Genomic DNA, 19,445 nt, shown 5'->3' on the forward strand with positions numbered 1-19,445 from the left:
GGGAGTGGTGGGGATTTTTGTGGTTAGGATCCCAAATCAGAACTCTCTCAGGGAATGACTCACTTTATCCCTTAGCAGTGACTCTGCTTCCCTAATTCCTGAAATCAAAATTCACAAACATCAATGCCTATGTGGCCCAGACTCTGACAATATTTTCAAGGGTTCCTGATTTCGATTAGGACTTAATCACTACTCAAAAAAAAAAAAAAAAAGGAATTAATCACTGAAGAATAAGAAATATCAGTGCTATTTTAGAAAAAGCATTTATTAAATGAACCTACTGGAGGGAAAGTTCTAAGTTGTCAGTCTTAGCTTCATTCTCTTAAAAAGGAAACAGTGGATAAAACAATGTTCCTTTTGAGGAAAAACTATGAAATCATAAAGTTGGAAAAGGTCCTCAAAGTAGTCAGTTCCAAACTAGCATTTCATTTTTAAGTTCCTACGTAATAATGAAAAAAAAAAACAACAAAACTCTTAGTACTAATTGGGAAGAAAATACCTGTTTTAGTGTTAAATAGTACGTACTGCAGAAGATGTGTGTGTATGTGTGTGTGTTCTTTTAAGATTTCATTTATTTATTTGTCAGAGAGAGAGAGAGAGCACTAGTGGGGGGAGCAGCAGAGGGAGAAGAAGAAGCAGACACCCCGCTGAACAGAGAGATTGCAGAAGATGTTTTTTTTTGTTGTTGTTGTTATTGTGTTTTGTTTTGTTTTGTTTTAAGCTGCATATCATGACCACTTAGTGGGTCCTGGCCAGCATTTAAAAAATTAACAATGAAAGATAACAATAAAATTGGAAATATCAGAGTCCATCTCACATTGTAAGGGTAAATGGAATGTCATGAAAGTATTGTTCCAGTTATATAGTGTGTGTGTGTGTAGTGGCGTATGATATTGAAACTTATTTTAATACACTGGTTCAGAAAAGTTTGAAAACCACTGCATCTATATCTGAGTATGCAGAGATGAAAAGAAACATTGCTTGTGTGCGTTAGCAAGTTACCTACCCTTTGGGCCCCTGACCCCACAATGAGTAGATTTCATGGCCCATTATATAATACTTACATTGTTTCCTCAGTCAGGATTTATTTCTCTCCACAATGCAACCAGAACTCCATTTTCTGGCATTGGGGCCATGCATTTTGCTTTAAAAGAAAACTTGATGTCCCCCCCCTTTTCCCAAAGACTCACTTTCTTCAGACTCTCAACTGTACCCCAAATGCATTTCCAGTGAAGGTTGTAGCCACCATGATTTTGTTTTATTTGCTCAGTATTCCTTTAAGCTTCCAACGGGACTGCTTTCCTGTTGCAGATATATTTTTTAAACATTTTATACAAAGACAAAACTTTGGATAATGCATTCAAATCAAAGAAAAAAATTCATCTTGATGTTTTAAGAAACGTTCTCTGAAATGAATCTGTCCGAATTTCTAGCTGGAGCTAGTCCCAGGAGATGCTGTTGGCTGGAAATAAGACCAATGCTGTTGTAACTGCCTCCTTCTTTGCAACTGAGAACTCAGGTGTTTGAGAGACAACAGAGGCTCTGGGAACATAGATATCCGCTAGGGAAAACGCCACAAAGAAGACACACTGACCTTGGTACTATTGAGGAAGGTATTAGTTTCTTGTTGCTGCTGCAAGAAATTACCAGAGACTTAGGGGCCTAAAACAGTACAAATGTACTAATTTACTGTTCTGTAGGTGAGAAGCCTGACCCAGTTCTTACTGGGCTAAAATCAAAGGGTCGACAGAGCTGTGTTCCTTTTGGGTGGTCTAAGGAGAATACATTTCCTTGCCTTTTCCCCTTGGTAGAGGCTGACCAAATTCTTTCCCTCATGGCCCCTTCACGCTGGCCTTTGCTTCCCTTGTTCTATCTCCTTCTCTGACTCTGACCCTCTGTCATTCCCTTTTTAGGGCCCATTTTCAGTCTCCCCTTCTCAATCAAGATCCATAATTTGATCCCATCTGAAAAAGTCCTTTTTGCCATGGAAGGTAACACATTTGCAGGCTCTGGGGATGAGGACTTGGACATCTTTGAGGGGTGGCATCATTTTACCTCCCACGGGGGACTGAGAGGATGCATTTGTAGGAGCAAGGGAAAATGAGGTTCTGAATCATCCCTCAGATTACCTTGATTTGTGAAAATGGCTTTGATGCTGGTGCCATGCTTGCAGAAGAAGGGTTGTGATCCTGGAATCGTTCACTGCAGCACCTGCAGGATTCAAGTGTTGGCAGCTGTGGCCACTCTGCAACTTTGTACAGCTCTGCCTCCTTCCTCATGGGCGGCGTGATGTGCTTGCTCAAAAATGAGCAATTGCCTCTCTGTTTGCTGGTGGTTGCTTCTTGACATTTAATACTCATCTGGGCCTTGTGAAGGGAGGTTTTTGTCATTTGGGTCTTTAAAGCATCTTCTCTATAGTGCCTTTTTTACAGCTGTTATTTGTAAACTTCCCCATTCTGCCTGGAATGGAAAGACCAGGGCTTAGAAGAAGGAACAGACTATAACGCCCACAGGTGAAACAGAGGAGTGGGGGATAAAAATACAGGAGAAGCAGAGAGCCTTCAAAAGAGATCTTGAATATAAAGCGAAGAGCAAAAACTCAGAAGCTGGATTTACAAAAAAAGATCAGTGATAAAAGCCTGTGAAGGTAGAGGAAAAAAATATATATACATTTGCAGACATGGGAAGCTGTGTTTGAAGAGAAACTTCTGCAAATTCAGTAATGTTGCTTACTGTAGATATCCTGGAGCTCAGTTTGATGGCGAAAACACTCAGGGTACAGTGGTCAGAATGCATATCATTGGCCGTGGGATTTAGGCCTGCCTTCCTGCAAGGCTGTGGTTTATTCATTGAATGCATCTTGCCAGGACAAGAGCTTCTGGGATTTCATCCCTCTGTTTTTCTCTTTTTTATAATGGATACAATTAATTAAGGGAAACAAGAAATTGGCAGTCAATTGGAGGAAATTTGAGGGCCACTTGAATTCATGAAGTAGTTTCCACTATTGCCTCCCCAGATATGGCAATCCGATTTTCTGGGGGAAGTCATGGTGTAGAAGACTCTCCCAAGACCTCAGAATTTTAGGGTCCTCAGACTCCAAATCTGTGACATTTTAAAGTACAGCTTCTCTCTTCAGGATTACCTTTGACTGCAATATAAAAACATCTTTAAAATTATTAAGCACTGGGGCGCCTGGGTGGCTCAGTGGGTTAAAGCCTCTGCCTTCGGCTCAGATCATGGTCTCAGGGTCCTGGGATGGAGCCCCGCATCGGGCTCTCTGCTCAGAAGGGAGCCTGCTTCCTCCCCTTTCTCTCTCTGCCTGTCTCTCTGCCTACTTGTGATCTGTCTGTCAAATAAATAAATAAAATCTTTAAAAAAAAAATAAAAGTATTAAGCACTGTTGGGGCACCTTGGTGGCTCAGTTGGTTAAGTGTCTGACTCTTGATATTGGCTAAGGTCATGATCTCAGGGTTGTGAGATTGAGCCCCGTGTCCACACCCAGCATGGAGCCTACTTACGATTCTCTCTCAATCTCTCTCTTTGCCCCTCCACTTGCTCTCTCTTTCTCTCAGAAACAAAAGTGTTAAGCACCACTATAACCCTTATAAATTATAATAGCTGTGGGAAACTTCTGCATGACTTTAAGTAGGTAATTACAATAATTATTTAATTGTTGTAAATATCTACCTAATTTTTAGGTTAGTTTCCGAGTCAGTAGTGGTATTTGTATCATGAATTGCTGAAAAGTTATTTGGAAAGTGTAATGAAAATGTTGTATTGGATACAAAAGAAGTTTAGGTCCAAAAAATGGAAATATGGAGAAAATGTAAATTGTGATGATAGAGATACAGGTTTTTTTTTTTTTCCTCCATTTGCATGCTTTCAAAAGGACTAGAACATTCCTATTATGATGCTGCTGCTGTTTTGATCATACTAAGGAAAACCAAAATGGTTTTATTCACTTTTTGCCTTTCTTCTTACATATACATGCTGCTAAATCTAAAGAATCAGGGCAAGGCACTCCGATCCTGTGTGATCCAGGCAAACTTAAACTTAATCCAGGGGCAGAGCTGCCAGATCCACATATGTTCCCTGAGAAAAATAACCAAGATACTGACATGGCCAAGAATCTGCAGCATACGATTTCTTACTAAATGTCTGTATATTGAAGGAGTTTCTTGTAGATAGTATCTGTACCCAGTTCATCCCCATCTGCGTGTGCTAATCGTGAACTGTGCTTGAATCCAGCAGGATCTATTTATTTCCAAAATAACTGTGTCTTGATCAAATAGGATTCATGTGTGCCTGTCGTACTGAGGAGACACACTGGGCCGGATGTGGCTCTTTTTCCTGACTGCCTTGATTCAATGGGATCCAGGCATTTTCCAACTGAACAGCTGTGGCTTGGGGAGAATCCAGGTGTTTTTCTCACTGAATATTTGTGGGATTGGCAGGGTCCTGGGTATTTCCTTTGCTTTCTCTTACTTGGAATTATTATAACATATATTATGTATATGCATTTCAGTGAACTTTGCTTTGTCCCAGGAAACAGATCAGTTTCCTTTACTTTGCATAAGAGCAATTACACCTAGAAAAATATGGGCAGGATTAACTATTTATCTTTATCTTCACTAACTGTATCCTTCATGCTGTTTTATACAAATACATGAATATTCTAAAAATCCCTTTCAATGAAAGCAAGTAAATTACCTTTCCACACTGAATAATTATCTACTCAGAAGGTGTTGCTTTATTGAATGGGGTGTCACACCTGTTCCAACATCCACTTGTTAAGAACCTGTTGGACTTGGCTTTGATTTCTGATTGAAGAAGTGAGTCAGCGCCCCCCCCCCCAAATTTGGCAATACATAGACCCTGTTCGAAAATGGTGTGTGGTTTTGGTTTCCACATCTTATACAATATATAGGGAAATTGGAAGGAGTTCAGAGAACAGAAACAAAATGATTAAAGGGTTGGAGAAATAAGTAACTGGGATTATTTTATCTAAAGAAAAGTTTTCAGGGAAAGCAAGATGGTATGTGTGTGTGTGTACACGCCAAAGACAGAGTCAAAGAAGCCAAATCTTAAAGGCTATGTGTTTGAGCAGGTTTGATTGGCCTTTGTAGGCCATCTGGAGTCTGGTGGAGGGAGTGGGGAGAAGTTGGTCTGCCTTACCAATTATTGGGAAAGAGAATAAGCAATTTAAGAGAGAGACTTGGCGAAAGTCAGGCAGAAGTTACATTAGCCAGGGGTTCTATCTCAGACCTACTTATATTATAATCTTCAAATACATGGAAAATTTTGTATATGTAACCCTTATATTCCAGCTTCTACTAGATTTGAAAAATATGATTTGATATAATATATTTAAACCCATTTAATGATAAGCCATGTCATACTTCTCTCCAACCATATGATGAAATTTTGGGATAAAGTTTTTCTTCATTTTCCCAAAGAATCAGAGGAAATGACTATATGTTGATATCCAAAACAGAGACAAGTACTCTATAAAATTTAATCGTATTCTGTTGGGCTCAGAAAATAGAATGTGTGTTTATACAGGCTGTGCTCAAAATTTAAAAAGAGGGAAAAGACTATCATCTCTTTTGGACATTTAGAGCCTAAGGTAGGGCAGTAGACTTGATTACCTATCACATAATCACCTCTCTGGGTGAGACCTCCATCATGTTCAGGATTCTGATTTTAATACTTTCAGAATATGAAATATATGTATATCAAATACAGACTATGATAATAGATATTAAATCATCTTCTCTTCTTATAAAACTCTGTATTAGTCAGGGTTCTTTAGAGAAACAGAACCAGTATATATCTGGTAATTGGCACACAAGATTGTGTGGGCTGGTAAGTCCAAAATTTGGAGGGGAAGCCAGTGGACTGGAAACTCATGCAGGATTTCTATGTTACAGTCTTGAAGCACAATTCCTTCTTCTCTGGGAAACCTCAGTTTGCTTTCAAGGCCTTAGGCTGAGTGTGTGAGGCCCACTATATTATCAAGCGCACTCCCCTTCACTTAAGGTAAACTCATCGTCAATGTTAATTGCATTCACAAATTACCTTCACAACATTTGGTGTAGTGCTCTATTACCTATCATGTTTGGCAGCATAGCCTAGCCAAGTAGGTACATTAAATTTAACCATCACAAGCTCCATTTTTGAGAGATAGTAACATGTGAACCAAAAATAGGAGGGACACCACCTTCCTAGCCTGAGACTGTCTTTTTTCTGGGGGAAGAGGTGGGAAGAAACCCTCTATATTCCACAGGATCCTCCTCCTTACTTGGCTTTAACGCACATATCTAGTTTCTTCTCGGTGCCCTCTCAAGTAGTCACTTCCTTGTGGCTCTTCTCCCATACCGTCCTACCATTCACACAAACATGCTGTCCAGAGTTGTTCCCTCTGCAGTTTAGAAGCAAGGCAGTTTGCCTTAAGCAGAAAATCATAGAGATGATAAATGACCAGTGACAACTCCAAAGGCCATGGACCCTGAAACAAAACTGTCTGGCTTGGGAGTCCAATTCTTCCACTTAACCCTTATGTGACTTTGGCCAAGTTACTTGCAATGCCCTGAACCTCAGTTTCTCCATCTATATCATGGGATACTAATTGTAATTCCTTCTCGAAAGGGTTGGTGGGAGATGCTTTGAAGATTTTGAGTACTTAGTAACTATTTAGACTAACTATTGCAAAGCTATCTACAATCTGGGAGAAAACATTTTTTTTTTTTTAAGATTTTATTTGTTTCACAGAGAGAGAGATCACAAGTAGGCAGAGAAGCAGGCAGAGAGAGGGGGAAGCAGGCTCCCCGCCGAGCAGAGAGCCCCACGCGGGGCTCGATCCCAGGACTCTGGGATCATGACCGGAGCCGAAGGCAGAGGCTTAAACCACTGAGCCACCCAGGCGCCCCGAGAAAACATTTTTTTGATGATGGACTTCCTGTACTACTTAAACCATGTAACACTGGTGAAGGTCTGCTCTGTGCTTTTCTGCCCATGATTGTTGCCGCCTGTGATACCGGGAAGTTTTCATCTTCCTCTCCACACACTTGGGCTGGGGGGGGGGGGGGGGGTGGGGCAGAGGGGGGCTAAGAAATCAGAGTTTGATATGACTGAGAATCCCAAAGCATTTCAACCCTAAAATATTGCATCACATAAGCAACAGGGGCAAGAGAAGTAATATTTGCTGGTCTTCTATGTGCTAGTCTATATACACTGACTCACTCAAGACTCATAATGTCCTGTAAATTAGATAGTATAACCCCCAACTGAGAAAGCAGGAAACTGAGGCTTAAAAAGATTGCAATAATTTGCCTACAAGTATAGAGCAGAGCCAGGGTTCCCCAGTTTTAATGCCCAAACTCCTGCTAGTCACACCATGTTACTCCTCCCAAGAGGGTCAGAGACCTATTTCTTGCAAGTTATTGGCTTCTGTGCTAGAATCTAAAGTTGTTTTTGCATATTTGAGATATTTTTTTTTAACCTCACCAAATTAAATTCTCAATTTAGAATGCCCTTCAAGGCATCCAATGAAGGGTATGAAGTGGGCAGGAGAACTTGAACTGCATATGCTTAAATTATAAAGCCTAAAAACGAATGGGAACATAGATGTTTGAAGTTTTTGATTTTTCATTTGTTTCTAAACCAAACCACTGTTTACAAAGAATGTCAGTGAAAGATGCAGAATAACTAGCTGCTTTCCCTTTATTTTTAGACTCAAGTAAATATTTAGTAACAATAGACTGCAAAATAAGCTGAAGTTCAAAAATTAGTTCACGAAGCCCTGTAGAATGATTAAAATGAGTATATTGTGAAGATACAGTTCATCATAATAAAGGACTTCATGGTCAATTAATTCTGAATTATGGCTTTGAACCCTTCCTTTAACATACTTATCCCTCCATCCACCACCCATCAGCTAAACCAACCGTCCATCCAGTCATCCAACACATGTTTAGTGAATGGAGACCCATTTACATGATAGGTACTGATCTGGGTTCCGGGATAAAGCAATGCTTCAAGTGCACGAAGAGGATTGAGATCACAATAATCTAATAAACAATGGAATAAAGCAAGCTAATTTCAGGCACCAATAGGTGTTATGAATGAAATCTAATAGAGGATAAGGGTTTATGGTGGAGAAGCTACTTGAATAGAGTGCATGGTCAAGTTCTGGAGAGGGCACGCTTCCTGGTTGTGGACTGCCCACCTCCTGTGTCCTCAAGTGGCAGAGAACAGAGAACAGCAGGCTCTCTCCTGACTCTTAGGACACTACTCCCATGACCTCATCTAGTCCAAAGACCCCCACCTCCTAATATCATCACATTGGCAGGTAGGAGGACAACATATGAATTTTGAAGAAGACACAAACATTCAGTCTGTATCAAATACCAATATCAGAAAAAAGGCAGTACATTTGGGTCCAGAGTGGTGGTACGAGATGAGGTTGGAAAGGTGGGTAGGGGCATATTAGTTTTATACAACTGGAAGGAGCCTGAATTATAATCCAAGTATAATGAAAATATATTGGCAGGTTCTAAGCAGGGGGAGACATGATTTGAATTAGCTTTAAAAACAATAATCCAGATGCTTGGTTGAGAATTACTTTTAAGGGGGCAAGAGTAGAGGCAGGAGACTAGTTCAGGGGAGATTGAAGAGGCTGAGGTGAAAGAAGATTCTAGACTCACAATTGGTCTCCTTAATGGTAAGGAGACTTCACCTGTGAGAGGCAGCTGGATGTATTTTAATAATGTTTCTGTTTACATGCAACATATCTGCTATAAAATAAAGTTTTATTATTATTTTGTCAGAGGTAGAGATAACGGTGTAGATTAGCAGTTATATATAACTCCACCAAATATTAAAAGGCATTTTACTGTTGCTGCCGGGAACTATCATGAGCACTGTTGGTCCTCCTTAAAGGAGGGCAACAGTATCTAGGAAATTAATTCTTCCCTTTGGCCTAAATGCAAAATCGCAGAAACCATTTGCTAAATAGGACCAGCCATTCTCAAGAAGGCAGAAAGAGCCCTTCCTCAGGCATTCTTTATTAGAGGCCATTTATCAATTTCTACCTATCATTACAGATAATTGAAGGGAAACCTGCGACTGGCAATTGACTGGCATTTTTCTTGGACTCAGACAGAAGCTAGTTTGAAAGTGTTGTCAACAGCTGCCCTGGCTGCAAACTTCCTTGCTCAGGGGCGACGGGGAAGTGCTGGAAGGTGGTCTGGCCTGAGCTACCCCATCTTTCGGCCCATAAATCAGCATCATTAAACATCCTGAAAGTGTTGTGATGGCGCTGAATGCATAAAAAAGTGTTCACCAGCCGACTCTATTGTCGTCATTCTCGGTGGCAGAGGGGAGTGACAGGACGCTCACACGTTGCTGAGTAGTAGCGCGGCATAATAAAGCATGGTTTGCACCATGTGTGTCACAGATTTCTTGGGGTTTCGCGAAGGTTTTTCCAAGTTCCCCCTCCCCCCCCCCTTTGCAGTCATCCCGGCCCCAGCTGCGCGTCGGCCTTTGACTCCATCTGTCCTTCCGCTGGGGACGAGTCTCTCTCGCCAAATGGAGAACACAAGTTTGGCTCCCCAAAGTGATTCTAACCCCCACCCTCGGCTCAGCCTGAGCCAAGCGTCAGGCCTGCCGGAGGAACCGTCCAGGATGGAGGGAGGAGGGCGTGGAGGGGCTGCTGCTCTCGCCTTCCCCCACCCATCGCCACTTTGCAAGCAGAGCCCGGGCAGACAGCTGGCCTGCGCGACCCCCGCCCGCCTTGCGCTCCAAATCTGCGTGTCCTTCCTTCTGCGCTCCCCTCTCTCGGGTCCCCGGCCCAGGCGAGAACGCGCCCTGCTGCAGAGCGGCGACTCGCAGGTTGGAGTTTGCCCTCGTGTGCGCCGCGTCACTGGCGGGGAGGAGAAGGGAAGGGGGGGCGTGGGCTGGGTGGGAGCTGGAGCCCAGGCGGTCCTCGGCGCCGGGAGACGCGGCTGGGAGAGGCCGCCCCGGGAGCCGCGGACACGGCCGCAGCCAGAGCCGCCTCTCCCTCCCTCCCCTCCTCCTTCGCTCCCGCCCGGCGCCCGCACTCGGCCTCCCCGCCCTTACTCCACCCCCTTCCCCTGGCCGACCCCCGTCCTCTCCTTGTGTGTGCGCGCTTTAAATAATTTCATCCTTTTTGGCAAAAGAAATAATGCACCTGACTTTACCAGGGGGAAACAACAAGCCGAGCAAAACAAGGAACAGATGTAAAAGGAATAAAAGGAGAGAGAAAAGGAGATGAGACTCATTTAAAGAAATCCAGGGGCTGAAGAGGTGGCTGCAGCGGCAGAGGCTGCTGGAGCTTTCCTGTCTGCGTGAGCGGTGGCGGAGGACGTTTTCACCAGTTGCAGATTGAACCTCGGGAACTCCTGGGTCTGTTGGTTTGCCAAACAAAGTCTTTTCTTCTTTGGCCCCGACACTGAAGAGGCTCCAGACCCCTTCACAAGCTGGCAGTTGCCCGGGAGCCTTCCCGATCTGCTGGCGGAGCAACGAGTCCTTCTGGGCGGAGAATGGGCGAAGGGCACCAGCGGCGGGGGCCTCCCGCCGGGAAGCGCCTTCTGTTCCCCGGGAGGAGAGGGTCACCCCGCGGGCTGCCGGGCCGCGGCGGCGGCGCCACCGGGGCTCAGCGCTTCCTGCTGGGGCTCTTGGTGCACGCGTGGCTGTGGGCGGCCTCGGGGTCATATGCCCAGGTGTTCAACCTCAGCCTTTCCGTGGACGAAGGACTTCCTCCGGACACTCTAGTAGGCGACATCCGCGCGGGGCTGCCGGCTGCACAGCAGCAGGAGGGGGGCGGCTTTTTTCTATCCGAGGATTCGGATGACTCACCGCTGCTGGACGACTTCCACGTGCATCCGGACACCGGCATCATCCGCACGGCTCGGTGCCTGGACCGCGAGCGGCGGGACCACTACAGCTTTGTGGCCGCCACGCTGCTGGGCGCCGTGGTGCAGGTGGAGATCCGCGTCAACGACGTGAACGATCACTCGCCCAGCTTTCCCCGCGACGCCCTGCAACTCGACGTCTCCGAACTCAGCCCTCCAGGCACGGCCTTCCGCCTGCCAGGTGCCCACGACCCGGACGCCGGCCTGTTCAGCACGCAGGGCTACACCCTGGTGCAACCGTCCGACCTTCCCGAGGACCCCGCAGGACCGTTCTTCCAGTTGCGCTACGGAACCCCGGGGTCATCACCGTCCTCTTCGCCGCTGGAGCCCCTGGACCTGGTGCTGCTGCGGCGCCTGGACCGAGAGGCGGCAGCGGCACACGAGTTGCATATCGAAGCCTGGGACGGCGGCCGCCCGCGGCGCACCGGCCACCTGCGTGTGGAGCTGCGGGTGCTAGATGAGAACGATAACCCGCCAGTCTTTGAGCAGGGCGAGTACCAAGCCGCGGTGCGGGAGGACGCCAGGCCGGGCGCCGAGGTCTGTCGCGTGCGCGCCACCGACCGCGACCTGGGACCCAACGGCCACGTGCGCTACGGCATCCGCGCCCGGCAGGCGCTCGGGCCCCTGGGCGATGCGGCCTACTTCACGGTGGAGGAGCTGAGCGGCGTGGTGCGGGTGCAGAGGCCGCTGGACCGCGAGGCACAGGCCTGGCACCAGCTGGTGGTCGAGGCCCGCGACGGAGGGGCCGAGCCCGAGGTTGCCACTGTACGGGTGTCTATCGCTGTGCTCGACGTGAATGACAACCCGCCCGCCATTCACCTGCTCTTCCTCACGGAGGGAGGGGCCGCGCGCGTTTCCGAGGGCGCCGCACTCGGCGACTACGTGGCTCGAGTCTCCGTGTCAGACGCGGACGGTGATCCCGAGCAGGAAGAGGAGGCCATCGGGGAGCCTGGTGCTGGTCTGGGACGCGAAAGCATCTCCTTGACCCTGGAGGGCGGGGACGGAGCCTTTGCGCTGCGCTCTGGCGGCTCCCCCGGGGTATTTTTCCTTTGCGTCGAGGGGCCCCTGGACAGGGAGAGCCACGACCTGTATGATCTGCGACTGGTGGCCACGGACTCGGGCTCCCCGCCGCTGAGCACAGAGGAAACGCTGCTGCTCCGGGTTGCCGACCTCAACGACCAGCCCCCTCTCTTCAGCAGGGCGCATTACCTGGCCTCCGTGTCAGAGGCCGCGGCCCCGGGCACCGCGGTCGTGTGGGTCAGCGCCTCGGATGCGGATGAGCCTGGCACAGACCACGCGCGGCTGCTCTACGCACTGGTCCACCTTCCTGTTCGCTGCAACGCAGAAGGTGTGTGGCCCACCGCAGGGTGTAGGCCGTCCTTCAGTATTGATCCTGAGAGCGGCGTGATCAGCACCGCCCGGAGTCTGGATCGAGAGGTCCAGGAGGCAGTAGAGTTGAGAGTGGTAGCCCAAGACCTAGGAGAACCCCCACTCTCTGCCACCTGCCTGGTGAGCATCACCGTGGAGGACGTGAATGACAATGAGCCCGTCTTCCGGAGGCAGGTGTACAACGCCACCCTGGCGGAGCACGCGCCGGTTGGGCACTGCTTTTTGCAGGTGAGTGCGTCATGCTTCTGGATCAACCTCTGGATTCTAGAAAGGCCTGGGAAGAGAGGGCAGGATTAAGGGAATCAGGGAGAGAACATTGTTATGTAGGTGGTTGTACCCTAGCTCCAAAAGCACGGGGCCTGAGCTTCTGGTCCTCCTCTACAGTGAGGCGAATGGGCGCCCTGTGGGCACCTAACATTTTCTGTCAGGGGCTTACACTGAGTGATCTCTGAGGTCCTTTCTACTTCACGTGGTATTTGGATCCTGAGTTTGCTTAAGGAATCTGGGTTTCCTTCATGCTGAATATGGGCACCCACATTGATTTGGGAGGGACCACTCACTCTCAAACAGTATGCAAATGGCGGTGTCTCATATTTTGGGGCATCATTGTTTGGCATCTTAGAGAAATAAGGTGGTCCTCAGAAATTATTTTTTCCCAAATAATAATAATACACTTTAAACACCAAAACTGTTTGAGTAACCATTTGCAGAGATTTTTTTTTAAAAATACATTTCGTACCTTTCTTAGAGGCTTACAAAGGCTAGTTGAAGACAGTAAGTCTTTTTTTTTTTTTTTTTTTTTTAAATCAGTTGTGAGTTGAGTTCCTTCAGTGAACCTTCAGGACTCTGAGAAGTAGTGGGGCTCAATTATACAATGGAAATCTTTACCTTGCTTTTTGGAAATTCTGCCTTTAGAATTCTGATCTCTCCTTCAATCTCAGAATGTTGTGATTTGGTCCCTTCTAGCACCAGTCCTCATTGGTTCCAATTTCCTATTTCTTTCCTTGCTTGCTTTCTTTCCTTTTTTTTTTTTTTTTTGTTTTTTGTTTTTGAAGTGTAGTTGACACACAATGTTACATTGGTTTCAGAAGTACAAGGTGACTTGACAGCTGCATACATTAGGCTGTGCTCACAGTGTAGCTACCATCGGTCACCATAAAACACTATTGCAAAACTATGACTATATTTCCCTGTGTGATACCTTTTATCCTGGGTCTTGTACATTTCAGTAACTGGGAGCCTGTACTCCCACTCCCCTTCACCCTTTTTGCCCATCTCCTCACCCATCTCCCCTCTGGGTGGGAATTTAAATTGGTACAGCCAATGTGGAAAACTGTATAGAGGTTCTTCAAAGAACTAAAAATAGAAATACCATATGATTCAGTAATTTCAGTACTGGGTAAAGAAAAAAAAATGCTAAATAGAAAAGATATATGTATCCTTATGTTTATTGTAACATATTTAGAATGGACAAGATATGGATGCAACCTAAGGATCCATCAATACATGAATGGATAAACAGGATGTGGTACACACACATACACACAGGAATATTACTCAGCCATAAAAAAGAATGAGATCTTGACTTTTGTGACAACATGGGTGAACCTAGAAGGTATTAGGCTAAGTGAACAAAATGAGACAGAGAAAGACAGGTACCATATGATTTCACTTATATGTGGAATCTAAAAAACAAAACAAAGGAACAGAGCAGAAACAGACCAATTTCCAGTTTCTTATCCCATGTGAGATAAACAGATTTCTAAGATTGACTTATTTTTTTCCAAGATAACTTGAATAAATACAAAGAGCCTGAGAGACTAGTGAGTGAATCTCCAATGCTTTCTTTAGCTCTCAAGCTGGGCTATTTAAGACCTCTCTTGCTTGGGGCACCTAGGTGGTTGAGTCATTAAGCATCTACTTTTGGCTTAGGCCATTATCTCAGGGTCCTGGCATCAAATGCCCCATCAGGCTCCTTGCTCAGCGGGGAGTCCACTTCTCTCTGTCTGCTGCTCTGCCTACTGTGGTCTCTGTCTCTCTGACAAATAAACAAATAGAATCTTTAAAACAAACAAACAAGCAAACAAAAAGACCTCTACAGCTTATTACCTGTTTCTCAGGGATAGGGTCTTAACTTCTATAGGTGATGTCTCAAATAATAGCCTTTAGATAATCAAGATGTTATTATATTATAAAAGACTGCTTCTGTCTTCTGAATCTTTCAGCTCTGCAAGCAGTAATAATCTCCATCTCTTTTTGTAGAATGATTGGCAGCTCTTTGAGTTGCTAGGTTATTCAAAGAAGGCTTGAGAATCAATGAATGCTTGCTGTTGAAACAGAAAAATCCACAAATGTCAGTGAATAGCCAATGGAAGTTCATCTCTCTCTCAAGCAAAGTTTGATATGATACAAATTAGCTGGTATTCCTCCATCCAGTGTAGGGCCAGGCCTGAGCATGACTTAGATCACATCCACCAATGTCCCATTGGCCAGAGCTCAGGTGTGTGGCCTCAGGTGCACCCTAAAGGAGGCTGACAGAGGTAAAGCACCACATAGATGCCAATGTGCACTGATAGTTTCTGCCATGGATTTCTAAAAATGAAGTCATAATAAGTGAGAAATTGGACTTGATGATTTTTAAGATTTCTTGCACCTGAAGATCTTGACGGTTTTGGTATGAAATAGTACAGCTTGGGTCCATTTGAAGGAAAATAGGCAGGGTGGATTAATTGTAATTCTCTTGATTAGAACCTGTCTTTAGAATTGTTTCTAAAATGAGATGATCCTGCCGAGAGGTGTGTTTATCCCATTATTATGATTCAGTATGCAGCAGATCCTTTAGGCGAACCAAACTTGGCTCAAGGGGAGGACTGCATCTCCAAAGGCAAAAAACCTTTTCTGGTTGCCAAGTATCGCTGTAAATAGTATTAAGTCGTGCTAATTAGAATTTCTGGAAATTCCAGTGATGTAGGCCCTCAAGACTGCAGAAACCCTCTATATACTGGCTTTCCTGGTGGCCTTTCCCCAGCAGCTGTGTGAACTGCCCGTGTTCTCTAAGTCCACTAGCTGGCTCTGTCCCCTGCTTTCCAGGTAAACTTCGTCAGGTGTCTCCCATCTGTTTTGTGTCTCTTTACTCTCACTCCTTCTTTTTACCACTTTGTAAAACCGAACCTTCCCAGCTAGCCCTTGGGTCTCATGGCCTTTCCTTTCTTCCAAGGCTTTCTTTAATTACATTGTATCGATATTTACAGCCCTACCTTCTTTCTGTTGCTCTCCACCACTTTTCTCTGTTTGAACTGCGTATCTGTTCAATTCTCCTTTGTCTGAATCAAACAAAAGCAAAATGAGAAGCAACAGGGGGAAAAAAAAGTTCTTTCCTGTATTCCCTAAAAGGGAATACAGTGTCATCTAATGAAATAAAGGCTTGAACCTTCAAGGTGTCTTGGCTGTCACCCCACATTATTGATCCTTGAGGTTCTTCCACTCTTGATACTGCTTCTGCTGCCACCATAGTGCTGGCCATCCTCCTGTCCCCCGGTGCTTCCTGAACCCCTTTATATTCTCACACCCAAATCAGAACTTTACAAAGACTTTAAAGGTGAGGGAGAATGACGGGATTTAATAACAAGTAGGAGAACCAGTAGCAACCTGAGATTGGTGACCTCTAATCCCAAGAGGTTTTCACAACCGTGCAGGCACTCACCTGGATTCTTAATTCCTTGCTCCCCACTGTCCCCCATGCGGAGAACCCCTTCTTCACAACCCACCCCACAGGAGCTCCTCTCAGTGACTCTATATGGCCCAGGCGGAGAGGGATTTCTACTCAGCAGACACTCAAGGGTTGCCTCCCCAAATTCAGGGTCTGGCCCAAAAGATGCTCTTTCTCCTCAGATTACTGTCAAAAAGACAAACTTCCACAAGTACAGTGATGTGAACTGTGCTTACAGACTTTATCGCCAGCATTTATACCTGAATCACAGCAATGCTGTCATGAGTACTGTCTCAGACTTCCTCAAATATCATTACTGGGTTCCTTCACTAATTCATTTATTTAATCAAACAGCAAACTCGATTGAATAAACACAGCATTCCATGAGCAAATATCTGTGAAGTACCCCTTACATGATGGGAACTAGTGTTAGTGCTGAGGATATAGCAGTGAGCAGACAGGGCCAGGTCCCTGGGCTACCAGCGCCTATGGTGCTGGTGGTGCTCTTGGTGGTGGTTGGTGGCGGGGGCTCTCTCTCCTTCCCTCCACTGCCAGGGTCCTCAAGAAGGAAGGACACTTGCTCTGCCTCCACTAGCTGATCCTTCCGCAGCCCCCTATTCTGATGTTCCCTCATCATTATACTGAACCCAGTCTCTCAAAAGGCAGCTGTGTTTTTAAATTTAAATCCAATCAACTTTTCTTAATCATGAAGAATTTTGGACGGTGGCCCGCTCACTCCCTCTTTTTTTTTTTTTTTTTAAGTTGTATGCCAGTGTGTTTATTGCAGGGTTAAACACAATAACTAAATGGTGGGGAAAGAACCTTCATATCCATCAACAGATAAACTAAATGTATTATATATACAGTGGAAAAATATTCATCAATAATAAGTAATGGATTTCTGATATATGCTACCACATGGATGACCTTGAAGACAAGGAGGGAAGTAAGGGAAGTAAGCCAGACACAAAAGGATAAATATTGTATGACTGCACTTAGATGATGTACCTAAAATGGTCATATTCATAGACTGAAGACAATAGTGGTTGTTGGGATAGGAAAAGTGGGAATGGGAAGTTATTTATTTATTTATTTATTTTTATTATGTTCATCACTCCCTCTTTCTTGACAGCTGCCACATTTGTCTTCTCTTTCTGCCTCTCTCTTGCTGGGTTGTCCTTTTCTTCTTGGACCTCCACCCCCCCACCCCCCCCACCCCTCCACCCCCCCACCCTCCCGTGGTGGAGGTGCATTTATGGGCATCTGTCTTCCTCTCACTTTGCTCTTTTCTATGCTTTCCTGTCTATATTCCCAGAACAGCTTTCTCCCCTTACCCACGGGGTCAACCTCTCTTATAAACTCATATTCACGTTTCTTTACCTTGTACGCATCTCCACCTGGGTATATTTTGGGCACCTTAAATCTAACATTTCCCAAACCAAAGTCATTTCCTTTCTAGCACTAACGTCTTTCTTTCTTAACTTTTGTTCATTGGCTCCTTTCTGAAACGTTCCCATTTTCGCTAATGTGTCCTTTTTATAGATGTGTTTATGCATTTGGTGTGTGTCTGTGTGTGTGGATCTGCTGTTTGTTGGAGTGTTTGTGTTTGACATTTTTGGAAAGTAAAGGACCAGGGTAAAGAGCAGGTCATGATTCAAACCACTCAGTTGGGTAAAAAGCAGGTCTTGAGAGAGCACTTGGCTGTGCCTGTTCATTCGCTCTCGTGGTCTGACTTTGAGGAACCCGTCTAAGAGGGAGCCTCAGCAGTGGCCGTTAAAGATCCTATCTACCCCTGGGAAGACCCTGAGGGATGGAAAGACCTGATTCCTACTGGGGTCCATGGACCAGAAAGGACTAAAGTGTATCTTGTTTCTGATTATATCTTTATCATTATATCTTTCAGGGTTACTTCTTTTTAAAAAATATCTCCTAGCTGTTAGTAAAGTCTTGCTCAATGTGTTGGTTTTGTCTCAGCTCTACTATGGAGGTAAAAATGGAGAACGCCAAACCCCTCTGGGGGTGGTAAGATTTAAGTGAAGGGCCATTCATTGGCTTTAGTCAAACTGTCCAGGGCAAGCGGCCACTCCCTGAAGGCTGAGCGGTGATGAAAGCACAAATCTGCAAGAGAAGCTGAGGGAAAGTGGTTCCTATCTTGGTGGGAGGCCCTTTCTCTCCAGAGCCTTTCCTAGTGCCTTTGAAAGTAACAGACTTGATTAAGGAAGAAGATGTTTCCAAAATTCTTGGTGTCATCTCTGATTCCTCTGCACAGTTGACCACAGGAGCTGACCCATCTTATGGACGTCAGTATTTCTTACACCCATCCCTTCATTTATACCCATGGCCCTTACCCTAGTTCTGTCCATCATCACTTCTTGTCTTGTATTGCCCTTTGTTCAAACGAGATGGTAGCCATATCTTAAATGTGACCCCTGCCACTAAATGTTTTCTCATGTGTCCCGCTCTTCTTTTTCTTTTCAAATATTTATTTATTTTAGAGAGAGAGCATGTGTGCATGCAAGGGGACTTCCCACTGAGGAAGGAGCCCAATGTGGGGCTCGATCTCAAGATCCTGCGATCGCCACCTGAGCCACCCAGGCTCCCCTGTCCCCTTCCTTTCTTAATGTTCTTTGCGGTGCTACAGTTGTTTACTTGTATTGGTAAAACAGTGGATTGTAAGTAGCTTGTGGGGCTGCAGTTTAATGGTATTTTGAGTCCTCTGTAATTCCTCATGTCCTCCATCGAATGCGTTAGAAGAACAGTAACATTGGATTGTATTAAAGAGATGCAGAGTGAAAACAAAAGTGAAGTAAGAGCTTCAACTAGTCAGAGTTTTTACTTTTTAATTTTTCACATTTCATCTGAGTGTGTATTAATTTTATTTGAAAGTATATTTCCTCTGTATAGTTTATCATCGATCCTTTGGAATTCTGTGGTCTGAATTGCATTGCTTATCCCTCACCTTCCTACTAGTATACCCTTATTGTTGACCTTACTTGCATGCTTCCATACTTACATAGTGTATACTGGCTTTGATGGTCAATGATTGTCCACTTCTAGCTCTTTTATTGATTTTCTTTCTTTCATTCCTGGCTCTTTTAAGAGGACATGTCCTGTATGTACACATGCATTGAAAGCATGTGAGATTTCCACTGCAGTCATTTGCACCTGTCTCCAGGATATGTCTAGATTACCTGCCAACTGTCATCTTCCGTGATTATCCAACTCCTGCTGGCCTTAGCCCTTAGTTCCCAGCATGTGTTGTATATGCCTCTGGCTTTGCTTTAATGTCCTATTTTAAGCACTTGAGATCAACTATAGAATTCTTAGACTTCATTTTGATATTTATCTTCTTTCTTTCCCCACACAACTGCTACTCAAGACCCATCAGCTGGCTTTACTTCCTTTTCCCTTTT

The 19,445-nt window shown here is 45.1% G+C and overlaps 1 protein-coding gene across 1 annotated transcript in view; it reads left to right on the forward strand.

The window, feature by feature from the left end:
- Positions 1-9,684: 9,684 nt before the first annotated feature.
- Positions 9,685-19,445, forward strand: part of DCHS2 (dachsous cadherin-related 2) — a gene marked incomplete at both ends in the record, with an annotated part of 261,937 nt that continues 252,176 nt past the window's right edge. The window contains 2 exons of the mRNA XM_080796327.1: positions 9,685-10,259; positions 10,478-12,551. Of these exons, the coding sequence (XP_080652453.1) occupies positions 9,685-10,259; positions 10,478-12,551 (2,649 nt within the window). The remainder of the gene's footprint in view (positions 10,260-10,477; positions 12,552-19,445) is intronic.

This window comes from Martes martes (assembly GCF_963455335.1).
Source record: "Martes martes genome assembly, chromosome: 2".
In the NCBI taxonomy this organism is placed as follows: domain Eukaryota; kingdom Metazoa; phylum Chordata; class Mammalia; order Carnivora; family Mustelidae; genus Martes; species Martes martes.